This window comes from Sceloporus occidentalis, unplaced genomic scaffold (assembly GCF_023333645.1).
Source record: "Sceloporus occidentalis isolate IW3139 unplaced genomic scaffold, rSceOcc1.0.p SCAF_43, whole genome shotgun sequence".
Lineage (NCBI taxonomy): Eukaryota > Metazoa > Chordata > Lepidosauria > Squamata > Phrynosomatidae > Sceloporus > Sceloporus occidentalis.
In genome coordinates, this window is record NW_028317023.1 from 5,141,978 (window position 1) to 5,156,075 (window position 14,098).

The 14,098-nt window shown below is 39.9% G+C and overlaps 1 protein-coding gene across 2 annotated transcripts in view; it reads right to left on the reverse strand.

Moving 5' to 3' along the window:
* The window catches only part of LOC149289752 (connector enhancer of kinase suppressor of ras 2-like), a 141,449-nt gene that overhangs the window by 45,609 nt on the left and 81,742 nt on the right, over nucleotides 1-14,098 (reverse strand). For both annotated transcript variants that reach the window (XM_089490196.1, XM_089490195.1), the window contains exons 10-13: nucleotides 5,912-6,045; nucleotides 3,362-3,573; nucleotides 1,706-1,795; nucleotides 408-625 (exon numbers count right to left, since the gene is read on the reverse strand). In XM_089490196.1, the coding sequence (XP_089346322.1) occupies nucleotides 408-625; nucleotides 1,706-1,795; nucleotides 3,362-3,573; nucleotides 5,912-6,045 (654 nt within the window). The remainder of the gene's footprint in view (nucleotides 1-407; nucleotides 626-1,705; nucleotides 1,796-3,361; nucleotides 3,574-5,911; nucleotides 6,046-14,098) is intronic.

A 14,098-nucleotide genomic window follows, 5' to 3' on the forward strand; every position in this document is an offset into this window, starting at 1 on the left:
GTAAACACTGCACAGGTCCCTGAGCATTACATTAAAGAGTTCGCTGTTTGTGAACAAACATTTCAGGACAGAGAACACTCTTGGAGATGTATAGCTCTGCCCTTGAGGGCAGTAATAGTTTTAATATTTATAAGGCAAACAATTAACTTTCTAACTAAATAATATCCCAATATAGTTTTAAATGCTGGTTTGCCCTTGTATCCTAGGCATTAATATTATTTCTTTCATAATATTAGTGATAATAATGTAATTTTGATAATAAGGTATTGCAGAAGAGCCTGGACAGTTTGTCTGCTGGCATCTATGCATGTGAAATGGGCACTGTCCACGTGAGAAGAACTTGCACTGTCACTCTGGTGAAACAGATTTGTTGACCCTCAAGAGCCAATTCTCACTTTTTTACTCACATGATAAGAGGCAGCGTCTGACACCGATGGACTGATCGCTTCCTGACGCAGTGAATCCATCTGAGCTCCAGGAAGCAGAGCGTAATGGCTGGGACTAGTGTTCTTGTCCCCTTTCTTTTTTGATTTTTTCCCAGTTTCCTTTTTAGTACTTCTCTGTTGTAACATATATTCCTCTTGGATAATTTTGTCATTGCTCATGTATCGGAGCAGTGAACTTTCTGAGCAAAGTAGAAAAAAAAGAAAGGGCAATACATCGCATGACTGATATAACCAAATAAAAAAAAAAATCTGTTAATGGGTCTATTATGATTTGTACTGTTGTAGAAAGGAATTCAATTTTGGTCCAACTCCAGGACAAAGAACACTTTTTTTCCCCCACTTTAAAGTGGGGGTGCGACCTATATTCGGGAATGCACAATTCGTATCGCCCGGGCGCCGGGCAAGGATACAGATCCCCCGCAACACTGCAGGGGACCTGCATCCTACTCTCCGATACCCTCAGACAGCCTCCCCTGCCAGCACTTCCCATGGGGGGAGTGCCGGCACGGGAGATTGTCTAAGCGCATCGTGCAAAAATCATAGATATCTGCCTTTCACAGCAAACAGCAATGTCACCAAAATATACCGTGCCTGTGATCAGTATGGTCTCCTCAAGACTGGGGGAAAGTGAGGGTTGCTCGTTGCAGAACCAAGGAGAGAACGCTTCTCTAAAAAAGCACTCACAGAAACAGAAGCGCTTCTAATAGATCCTGAGAATAAATAAATCAACTTCTAATACATTTAACAATACTGCATTCCACATACATCTTTATAAAAATGTTTGTATAACGTATATAGACTAAGTAAGTGAAAGAAATTCTGATTGAGCAAGAAAAGATCTTCAGAAAGCCTGATCAGCTACTTTTGGACTACTGCAATTACTTTTTTGTTATACACAATTCAGAACACTAAACGCAGCATAATACACAGACCGCACACACGAAAACAAAATATATATAGTTTTTTGTTAATGTTTTTATAATCTGTTTCATTCTGGATTTTTTGAAATCAACGAAATGCTTATGTTTTTGGCTAATTCATAACGAAATAGAATTGCTGAAAAGTCTAAAAAGTACCAGTGCAGGTATTTACAAAGACAATGTCTTTATTAGCTTGTTTACTCTGAACATAAGGAAACCTAGCATCAGAGTAAACAAGCTAATAAATGCATTATTTTCACTATAGCAACAGAATAAGTTTGTATATTTAACAGTACGCAGCACGCGTATTTCCCTCAATTCGTCAGATTCTTCACCAACCTCTTCGACTGTCCCTCTTCATTTTGTTGGGATCTTCATAGTCCCCAACCCAGTTATACTCGACAGGCATCGAGATTGGGCGCAGTTTACCTAGGGTTAGAAAAATTCAAATAAATAAGACATTTTGCAGGGATACACCTTTATTTTAGGCTTGATTATACATTATTATAATAGATCACAAGGTTCTGTTGTGAAACAGCAAGAACCCGACTTTGACAAACAATCTTTTGGGGATAAAATGCCCACATTAAAATGAACAATTTCCAGGAAACACTTTTTAAAAATCACTTTGTCACTTGTTAAATCTATTACTGCACTGTGCAAATGAGAACTGTGCCAGTCTCTGAAACACCCATGCTGCCAAAACGTCTGGGTGATATTCTTTTAGAACATGGAGGTGTTAATTGCGGTTTTGGTGGTTAATTTAAAAGATATCACAAAATGAGACAGAACACACACCAATTTAAATTAAAGACTGTGTTCTTTTGAAAACGTTAAAATTTTTAAATTAAGAATACCATAAAAGTAAGCCAAAATAACTGAAACCGTTAGACACTCACATATAAAAGAGGAATTGCATTGAATGTCCCTGTATTTATTATACTTGCGTCATAAGCTATGTTAAGTAATAGTGTACCATTTCAGCAACAATGGCCATAAGCAATATTGACTTGATTCTCATAACATGTCATAGGTGCATGCATTTCTATTTGCTAAGAACCTATATATCGAATTTTGAACAATTTGGGTGCTTGCAATTACAACCACCTAAAGCTTGTTCTTTTGTTCAGACAATATATTTCGGAGATATTTTACTTGAAAACCCAAGCATTAATCTAATTTCATAATCCATTTTGTGTCCTGATCTCCCTTCTCCTCACCCACCCTTACAAAACAACCAACAATAACCAGCAACCTTGGGAGACAGATAATTTAATGGAGGGGAACCATGTATATCCTAAACAAATTAAGATGGCGCTTCCCTAAGGTCGATTTTAACACATTGTATATGTGTATATTATGCTTATTGTAATATACAAACATAATTACAAGAAGTATCATATCAATGAGAAATCAACCCCTGTAAGTAAAGCACACAGACCACAGAGACATATATGTTAAACATTCTGCTAAAACACACTTCCCAAAGGTCACTCATTAGGAGGGACAGTCCATTTGTACCTCTTTCCTGCCCTGATGTCCATCGTTTTGGCAGGTTTTCTAGGTTTGTTAGGTATGAGTATCTCAGTGTTGTAGACTACTAATGTATGATATTATCCCTCTTTGTTTTAAACGTGGAGAGGTATGTCTATTGTAAGAGCATGTGCTTAACTTATCTAGATAAACGGCTGACTAGGCATCAATTAGACACAGGACAGAAAGAGGAGTCCCGATAAACTATTACCCTGACTGCATTAACAAAAACCAGGGTGGGTTTAGCATGGCTGTATTTTAACATTCTTAGTAAATTATTAAAAGTATTGTTTTTATTAAAACTCCTCCTTTCTAATGTGCATAGGCTAGGAGTGGGATTTCAGTAGAAGACTCAGGACATGTAAATACCTAAGAATTCCATCAGTTGATTTTCCTATACATGTAGTTTGTAAAATACGCACACACGTGCCTAGGCCCAAGCCATTTAAGAAAAGAGAATACCGTATGACGGTGTGCTTTCTCTCCGACCTTGTATGCTGCTCCTTCCTTTGTCGTATTCATAGCAGTAAAGGACTGCATCCTCTTCTACTACGTTGAAGTGTTTTCTATATTCTTGGTCCAGAAATGAGTTTGGCGACTCTGACCCCTTAGAGACTGGTTTTCCCACAACATGCCGGCTTACATCATCACAAGGCAAGTTTCCCTTCTCATCCCTTGAGCAAACAAGCATACAAAACAATATTAAAATAGAAGTAACAATAACCGACAGCCATTGTGTCAGTCAACGCAGCTAATAATAAAATATTTGCAAAGCATTTAATTTGCTATTTCTGCAAATGTTCGAAAGTCACTGAATAATTCATATACATTGCAAATTTAGCAAAAAATTAGATGACATCATTTTCACATGTTTTCCTGATGCTTCTTTATGATTGATGACCTTCCAACATAATCTTATGAATTAAGTAGGGCTGCAACAACTAATCGATAAAATCGATAATAATCGATAATGAAAATCGTTGCCAACGAATTTCATTATCGATTAGTTGAATCGATTTTTATCGATTATTAAATGAGGGTTTTTTCAGAGCAAACACTCTGAAAAATACCCCTCATTATATAATCCGTTTCAGTGACTCACAGCAGCAGCTCCTACTTACCAGTCCCTCCCTGTAATCACTGTGACAACTGGCCCCGCCCCCTTCCTTCTCCCAGAAGGCCAGAACCACATGGCTGTGACACTCATCTAACTGTAAGTATAACATTAATATTTGGGCTACTGAAAGTTAGGGGAGGTGGGAGTTAATTTAGGGGCTGTTATGGTTAATGGGGTGTTTAGGGTTCATTTAGGGGCAGTTATGGTTAATGGGGTGTTTAGGGTTAATTTAGGGACAGTTATGGTTAATAGGGTGTTTAGGGTTAATTTAGGGGCAGCTATGGTTAATGGTGTGTTTAGGGTTAATTTAGGAGCAGCTGTGGTTAATAGGGTGTTTGGGGTTAATTTGAGGCAGTTTTGGTTAATGGTATGTTTAGGGTTAATTTAGGGGCTGTTGTGGTTCATGGGGTCTTTAGGGTTAATTTAGGGGCAGTTATGGTTAATGGGGTGTTTAGGGTTAATTTAATGATGAGGACTGAGGGTTAATTTTATTAATTTATTAATACAATTAACCTTAAGTTAACTTAAGATGCAGTTAGAGATAAAGGGGGGCAAACTAAGGGGAATCTAAATCCTGGGGGCAGTGAAGTTTAACCCAGTACTTATTTATAAAAGTATGGTCTGTGACTCTATGAGGGGACTATGAGATATCTGGGGGGTATAAGGCATATCTGGGGAGGACGGAGTGACATATCTGGGGGTATAAGGCATATAGGGTATATAAGGCATATGTGGGGAGGGCAGTGTGGTGAATCAGGGTGTATAAGGCAGATCTGGGGAGTGGCTTATCTGGGGGTAGAGTGGAGTGGCATATGTGGGGAGGGCAGCGTGGCATGTCTGGGAGGCAGTGTGGCATGTCTGGGGAGGATGGAGTGGTGTATCGGGGTATAAAGTGTATCAGGCACAGTGGCATATGTGGGGGTAGAGTGGAGTGGTATATGTGGGAGGCAGCGTGGAGTGGCATATTTGGGAGGCAGCGTGGAGTGGCATATTTGGGAGGCAGCGTGGCATATGTGGGAGGCAGCGTGGAGTGGCATATGTGGGAGGCAGAGTGGCATATGTGGGAGGCAGCGTGGAGTGGCATATGTGGGAGGCAGCGTGGAGTGGCATATGTGAGAGGCAGCGTGGAGTGGCATATGTGGGAGGCAGAGTGGCATATGTGGGAGGCAGCGTGGAGTGGCATATGTGGGAGGCAGCGTGGAGTGGCATATGTGGGAGGCAGCGTCGCATGTCTGGGAGGCAGCGTGGCAAGCCTGGGCTCAAACGTGCATAAATTGGGGGGGGCTGGTTGCGAAATAAAGGCAAGAAATGCATTTTATCAAAGTTTTTTTATTATGCCGTTTGTATTTAATATAATTTATTACATTATTTTAAATAAATGAAAAATTTACATTCATTTTTTTATCCGATTAATCGAAAAAATAATCGGCCAACTAATCGATTATGAAAATAATCGTTAGTTGCAGCCCTAGAATTAAGTGTATGTACCTGGATTAGGATGTTCATGTACCTGGAAGCAAGACATTTTCAACAGTGGTCATAGAGGAAAGCAAGGATTTTAAAACAGCCCCAGAATAAACATTTGTGTCCCCATAGACAAATGATTAGGACTCAGATCCAAACCTACAAATGCATACTTTAAACATAAAGCCTTAGATCTCGTGTCTTGGCCAAAGCGTACCTGGCATACCAAGGCGCCCCATGAGAGGAGAGTCTAAACTGAAATACAGTAAGCTTACACTAATACTATAACGTCATATGTAGAATTTTTTAAAAGATGCTTTCCATAATAAAAAAATAAAATCAAAGTGCTGTAAAAACACGGTACATTTACATTAAATCTATATACACACATGAGATTGGAGCAATATTAATAGTTTTGAATTCAGCTGTACCTGGGTGTGTAGGGCTCAGCAGGAGGTGGGGGTATGAAGAGGTCCTGCAGAGCGGAGCTGTCTCTTTTAGTAGGTGTGCTGATTGTGCTCGAAGGCGTAGCAACGCTGCTTGTGGGACTTCTCGGAATAAGGGGCTACGAGATAGAATACGTAAAGCAGCATTATACAAACAATACGACGCATCATGTCATTGAAATACACCTGGCTTGGGTGTGCAGGGCACGGTTAAGTACAGTTCACCGATGAAACCATTTAAATCCATTGCAGAACACAGTAAGATCTTAACCAAGTTACAATGATCAGCTCTAGGAAATTTTATACGATATTTTGGAGTCACACATTTTTCTTTCTAAGAGCCAGGAAAGGACATCCCCATCGGTACATATCTTTAGTGCCTACACCACTCCTGGTAACCATACCTGGGAGCTACTTAGGGTTGGTTTCCTGTAGCACCCATTTATGTCAAGGGTGTTGGTGGCCACAGCTTTTTTTTTTTTTTTTTTAAACATTTGAGTGCCGGTAGTCAGTACATACTTTTCCTTTAGGAGGCTGGGCAAACTGTTACAGTTTTGCCATAGTTAGAGATCTGAGAAAACCTTATAAACAACTTACACTTAAAATATACATAGATATTTTACTGCAAGATAAGTTATTCACAGATATCTAGTTTAAAGGGACACTAGTTTAAAGGGACATGCGTAGCAAGCGCTTCTATTGATTTTAACGGGAGTGTAATCAGTAGCTGGAAATGTTGGACCAAATTTAAGGAGGGCAGATGCAACTTCTAAGACATGTATTAATTTTGAGGAATGCATATAAAAATTGTGCACATCTTATGTTATGCATATTTGCAGGTTCTGACCAAAACATAGGGTTAAGCACCCCATCTACCATGCAGGTGCCTCATTAATAGTGTCCAGGGAAGGCTTTTCATTATTTGAGAGTCTCGTTTGGGATAAATGTAGTGCAGTCCCACTGATTCAGCTCCTTGCTAAATAATCTAGCAATGAAAAATTATATAGACTCGCCAAACTTGGGGTGCTTTGATGTAGTGGCGGGCTAAGCAATATTTGACCAAACAGTATGAAAGAATGCCTAATATTTATGCCTTAGTGAATGCCTGGTCAATAAGTAATACAATCTAAAGAAAATTCTTGAAAGCCCCCTAATTTTCTCCAACAGATGTAGTTCTCCAAACACGCAGATTGCACAAGCAACCCATGTAAGTAATAGTACACAATATAAACACAGGGTAGGAACTAGGGAGACGCTATCACCCGCTTGCCCAGTGTGCCAGATGGCCAGTTCAGTTCTGGTATTGCTATTACCATTTCAAAAGTAACAGTAGAGCAATATCAACCAATTTACATATTTTCTGAATCAGATAATTTGGTAATTGACAGTTTAACACCCAAGGACCTCTTAGTGATATAAGCTTAATAAAGCTTTTTGGCAAACACAGCCCTTTGTTCCCGATTTTGCCATCACTTGGGCAAAGCCGCAAGCAGAATAATTTCCTATTTCTGAGGATGTGGCAGCTGTTGACTAATTACCTGAGGTTTCTGAGAACAGGATGACAAAAATGGAACACTGAGCTGTGAATACTGTCAGTCAACTGGAGTTGCAAGAAACGCAAGAACACATTTCAAACTCCTGTTGTAACAATTAACACAACGGTTTGACACTGAACAAATAATTAAATCCTGTCACATCTGACCTTCGTTAGGTCAACCGCTGAGACGTTGTACTTATTTCTTTGTCCTGAACAGCTCTATCTGAAGGAAACCGTACTACCTATTTGTTCTCTGTCTGTTACACAACCCACAGTGCCATAGTATAAAACCTTTTTATTTCTGAAATTTAAGTGGACCATGCTATCCCTAGCTAGGCATCCATATAATTAAATAACGGGCTGTGCAGGTGGCTGCCTAACTACATATTCATCTTTACTATGTACTGGCAACAAACACTTATATATTGCGGTCAACTGTGGAAGAGACAGAGACTGAGACCCTTTGGGGCCAATGGGCACACACAAACCTCCTTAACCTTGTGGCTCCTCTTCTGCTCCCACCCGGCGAGAGCTGCTACTCTACAGGGTAGCATTCTGGCTACCATAGCCGGCACAGTACAGCTACTGATATTTAGCCAGTGGCAGAGCATGGGCAGATTGTCCATTAGTGCTCAGGGCCCCAAGGCACATGCCTACTGTTGCTAATCTTCCAATGGAGAAAGAATAATGGATATGTCCGGCACCATTTAGTGTATAATCTGAAGCAAATACACAATGTCACACCCAATTTTATTTACCAACAAACGTCTGCACACATCCACTTCTCCTTTGCTTAGCCTAGGTATACGGATTTATGATCAAAGAGCCCCAAACAGAAGATGAAACATTGGGTTTCTGTTATGATACCCACTAGAGGTTAAACTTTCTTGAAACTCAGCAAAAAACATTAGTGTGCGCTTTTACCTTTTTGTATATGGACTTGTATTTGGACTTTGGTTTGAAGATGCACCCACACACATACACTTAGACCATATGACCAAAAGCGTGTGGTCTTCTCTCCTAATTATTAAGTTTATATTTTTAAGTCATTGCTAACGTGTATAAAATCAAAAACATCGACAGTTGTCTCCATACAATGGGTTGTACTGAAGAGTTCAGGGACTTTTTATCATGGCACTGTTATAGGATGCCCTGTTTACCAAGTCAGTTTGTGAAATTTCTACCCTGCTAGATCTGCCCTCATCCACTGTAAGTGTTATTACTGTTAAAGGAAATTGTCTATGAGCAACAACAGCTTAGTCACAAAGCCCAAGACCACGCACACTCACAAGGCAAGGCTGCCATGCCCTAGAGTGTGTGGCAAAAAAACCCTGTTTGCTCACTGCAGAGTTCCAAACTGCTCTCAAATCAAAGATTACAATGGCAAGTGTCAAGTGGAAACTGTTCTCTGGAGTGACTAATCACACTTCACTATCTGGAAGTCTGATGGACGAATCTGGGTTTGGCGCATGCCAGGAGAATGCTACCCATTATATGTTTTTCAGGGTTTGGGTCTCTTAGTTCCAGGGAAGGGTAATGCTTCCAACTGGGTGGCACCATTTTTTAGGAAGGCACTTTCCTGTTCCAGCATAAAGCTCCGTAAAGACATGGCTTGAGGAGTTTGCTATGGAGGAACTTGAGTGGCCTCACGGAGCCCTGACCTCAACCCCATCCAACACCTTTGGAATGAACTTGAATGCTGACTGCAAGCCAGGCCTTCTTGTCAAACATCACTGCCTGCAGTGCTGTTTTGGTTGAATGGGCACAAAATCTCCCACAAGAAGAGTGGAGGCTGTTATAGCAGTAAACAGGTGGTGGTGGTGGTGGGGGTGGTGGTGGTGGTGGGGGTGTAACTCCATGTTAGGACTAGGGTATGTTACAAAAAAGAAAAATCTGAAAATGAGCAGTAAATGGCTTAAAAGACAGTAACATTTGTAAACACAACATTTAAAAAAGATTTACCATCATTCTCTGTCTGCAGTTTGATAAATTATGCACTAACACATCCTTTCCACTTCATTTAATGTAAAATTAAGTCTATATCTCTCTGAAAAGCATAATCATGTAGGAATTTCTTTTTTTAAATGCACATCAGAAAGCCACTAGCAGCAGTTTAAAGGGAAGGACACACATAAAAGTATTATAGACTATTGCCTGTGCTGCATTTGTTTTAATTTAGTCTAGAGGGAAATATAATGGAAAACCTGTAGGAATGCAAAAGAGATCTCACTCGTTCAGACGGCATCCAGATTTCCAAGGCTTGCTAAAGCTCTAAAAGTCAAACCCATGCAGTAGAAGAATGTGTTTTTATTTAAGCTGTTTGCGATGTATAAAGTGCTGGAGATCGAGAACACTGTGATACACTCATACCCAACAGCCATCCTGGGCTTCTCGAAAAGACAACATTGGGACGGAAAGAGGGGTAGAGAATTTTGGGTTCCTTAGAGACACTATAAAGTAAAGTATGCCGCGTACGGACACCTGGGGCAAAATGTTCTTGTATGACAAATATAATGTAGCAAGAGCCCAGACATTTAAATGGATTTGAGCTCCAGGTTGATCACCTACACATGGTGATATTGAACATTCCTCCTCCCTAATCATTCTGTGTCCTTAGAGACTACTGAAGCTCAGCAAAGAAAAACACAACATCCAGCCCTATGTATATTTATAATAACAAAAAAATCCTTAATATAGAATCAGTAACTGAGGAAAATAAGTCTGCAGAGGTGAACCACAGACTTATATGCCATCCTATATGACATACACAAATACACTAATTACCAAAATAAGAAATGATTTCCTTGAACAAACACACGTGTACACATGTACAATACACACACATCTACAATAAATCTATCTGCACATATTTTACAATCACATTATGCACTTTTGTATCAAAGAACAGGGTTTTCATCTAAAGGGAACTTTGTTTTTGGATAAAAGACCACAGTGTCCAATTCAAAAAGGAAAATGTTAAAAATGCACAAACTCCAGCCAGCATGAAGTCATCGGAAGACCACCCAATTGCAATGTCCATAAAATATACGTAATTGAAGAATTTGAACTTTGGTTAAAATATGAAGAAAGAAAAAAAAAAAAATCAAACAATTGTTCATTATCTGGATTTTACGAGGTCTTTGGGTGTTGCTTTAAAAACCATGAATACAGAAGACGTATATTATCTTTTAAGATGGTGTACAAAACAATATTTTTATGAGAGACTACCGGATGGTGTTTCAAGCCCACGAACTTCAGTGCTTGTAGAAAATATCCTTATTCTGTTATTTAGTTTGTGCCTTAAAAATTGTCCTAAAGTGTTTTAATTTTTTAAAAATCTTTGCATGAATTATTGCATAGTATAAAGAACGTAATGTGTAGTAGGCCTGTATCCCAAGCAAGTTCCTTGCTTTCTAATAAAAAGGTAAACAGAGCCTCTTGAAATTATGTGTGGATATATATCGTTATATAATTATATACAGTTTCTGTTTTGTGCTACTGTGCATACCCAGGGGAGAGGTATAACTAAGGGTAGTACTTTTGATTATACGCATACTCATACCGGGGACCTCTCTCAGAGTATCGCCCGGAGACTCCGGGGGAAACATGCTTCTCCGGGTCTCCACGGAGAAACCCCATGTCGTGGGAGCGTCATTGCAGCAGACCACCACTCCCGGCTCGCTTCTCCTAAAAAAAGGGCAGCTTTCAGTGGGTCCCCCGCTGACATTCATGGACCACCTGCCATTGTCAGAGGACTGCCTACCCGCAGCCCAAAAAGGGATCCCAGGTATGAGCATGATTCCTTTTACACTTACTTTACATCCTTGTCTCTGTAGAACTTGCAAAGGCATTCATGTATGAGAGAAAAGGGAGGCACAATTCAAGGTTTTTTTATATAGTCTTTTGGGGTTCATTTGCTAAAAGGAGAGTTGTCATGAGAATCTGCCTTCAAGTTTTACCTTCAACTCCCACACCTCACTATACATCATGACGAGCCAACACTATCAAGTCTCTCGAGTCAAAAGGGCTGAGCTGGTTCTGTATAATGTATATTTCAATTAAAGAAATCTCACTCATTTACTTAGAACGCCAAGCTCTTCCTGCAGCAGGAACCTCGGTGGAGTTGGCTCCTCATAATGTATAGTAAAGTAAGTTGAAAGTACATCTTTCTAGTAAACTCCAGCATCAGCGAATAAATCTTTGTGTAAAGTACTGAATAAACTAAGTAAATATTTTTCTGACTCCACCATAATAAATCCATTTAATCTATGCAGTTAAACATATATGCATATTGCACACAAAGTCCATATGGGTAACAGTAAAGCATATCACAAAGTAGGCATACATGAGATTAGAAGGGTTATTTGCTATAATTATACAAAAGAAACCCAATGTAGGTCGAAAATACACACAATACCTTTTCTGTACCTTTAATGCACTCACTTGTTTGGGTTGCGGCTCCAATCACTATCTTTCTGGCTGAAGGTGGTGGTCCCACATGGGCTTATTGACTTTGTTTTTACTAAATTTAATGATGAATAGCACCTGTCATGTCACAGTGTCTGATTCTGGCATGTAAGCAGGAAATGGACAATTGCTTCAGCAAGCTGTCACGCTAATAGAACTACTTTTATAAGGCTTGTTGGTTTGTTTGTTTTGAGTTAAGTTTATTGCAGTATACACAAAGCATGCAATGTACTGCAATGCAGCACATCCTGATAGCATCATCGGCAAAAGCAGTCAATGCAAACATACACAAGTAATTACCGACTGGGCAATTTACACACATTTACAAACCTCATATCGTGCAATGAATAGAGGTTTGCTGGAGATTTAGTGACCTGGAGAGCCAGAGAAGAGGCGCTTCACCTGGAGTCTCCGGAATAGACCGGGAGAGACATATATGCCGACAGGGCCAGTTAGACAAAATAAATGACTTTTGGTACAGGAAATAGTTGAAATAGTTGAAATAATTTTTAAACAAATATTATAACTCCAATCTATTTGGAATTTAGTCAATTTAAAATCCGTGAAGTCAATAGTTTCCCATCTTACAACAGTGATCTGTTTTTTTTCCGTATTTTCTAATTTTTACCTTTCCCATCTCCATCCTTTCGAGTGCGCTCTTAAATGACAAAGGTTAGACCAGGCAAGGCACCATACTTGGCATGACTTAGAACATTACCCATTTATTGTCAGCAGACTTGCTAATTTAATAAAATGAGTGGGGAAGGGTGTTGGTTTTACAATGAAAAGCTAAGTCCCGGTGGGTTAATTAATCCACCATAAAGACAAGTGTCTTCTACTTCTGGTCAGCAGCAATCAGTAAAGTAATCAATAATACATACAGACTAAGCAAGTTCAGGTACATAAATCTTATAAGATGAATTCACTCTGATAGTTATGGGTTATTTTAATCAGCCATTGGCAATAAAAGCCAGCAATTAACATATTTTAAATGTAATATTAAATAAAATAAAAACTCCATTATTAACCTGTATGTTAGCTGGAGGGCCAAGAACAGAGATTACATATCGACTATGCTTGGGACACTAAATACCTTCACATTTATTGATGTGCTGATAGGAAAGGAATATTGTGGTAAAATAAACTTCAAGACAACTTTTCTGCAAAAACAGGTTTCAACCCCAGCAACATAAGTTTGCCACTCATGGGGTTTAACGAACAGAGCCATTTCAAAGTTACCCTAAACACAATGTGGTACGTTAACACCACTAAGCAAAATGATTTACCGTATTTGCTCGATTATAAGACGACCCCCCAAAATCTGAATATTAATTTAGGAAAAAAAGAAAAAGCCTGAATTTAAGACGACCCTATAGGAAAAAAGTTTCATCAGTAAATGTTAATTCATGTAAACTATGTGAACAATTGTTTGTTAATAAAAGCTATGATTGAGAAAAATAATTTTGTTTTTATTTCCTTTTTTTACAACCTGTCCCCCCCCCCCAGTTATGCACATCTGCCCCAAGGCTAGCCACTCTGCCCCAGAAATGCCTTATACCCCATATATGCCACTGTGCCCCATGATATGCCTTTTAACCCTCTAAATGCCACTGTGCCCCATGATATGCCTTTTAACCCTCTATATGCCACTGTGCCCCATGATATGTCTTTTGACCCCATATGTGCCACTCTGCCTCCAGAATCGCCTTATTCCCCTATATGCCACTCTGGCATTTAGGGGGTTAAAAGGCATATTATGCGGCAGAGTGGCATATAGGGAGGTATAAGGCATTTCAGGAGGCAGAGTGGCGTATAGAGGGTTAAAAAGCATTTCTGAAGGCAGAGTGGCATTAAAGGGGTTAAAAGGCATTTCACAGAGCACTCTGCCTCCAGAAATGCCTTATGCCCCCCGTTTAACACTCCCTCCTCCAAACTTACCGGTGCTTCTGAGTCCCCGGTGCTTAGTCCGGGCAGCGTGTAGAGCTCTACGCGATTCGCGTAGACAACTTCCGCTTGAGCTCTACATGCTGCCCAGACTAAGCACCGGGGACTCAAATGCACCGGTAAGTTGGGGGGGAGGATCCAGGTCCCCTGCATCTGAGTCCCCGGTGCTTAGTCCGGGCAGCGTGTAGAGCTCTACCCGATTCCCGTAGACAACGTCCTCTGCA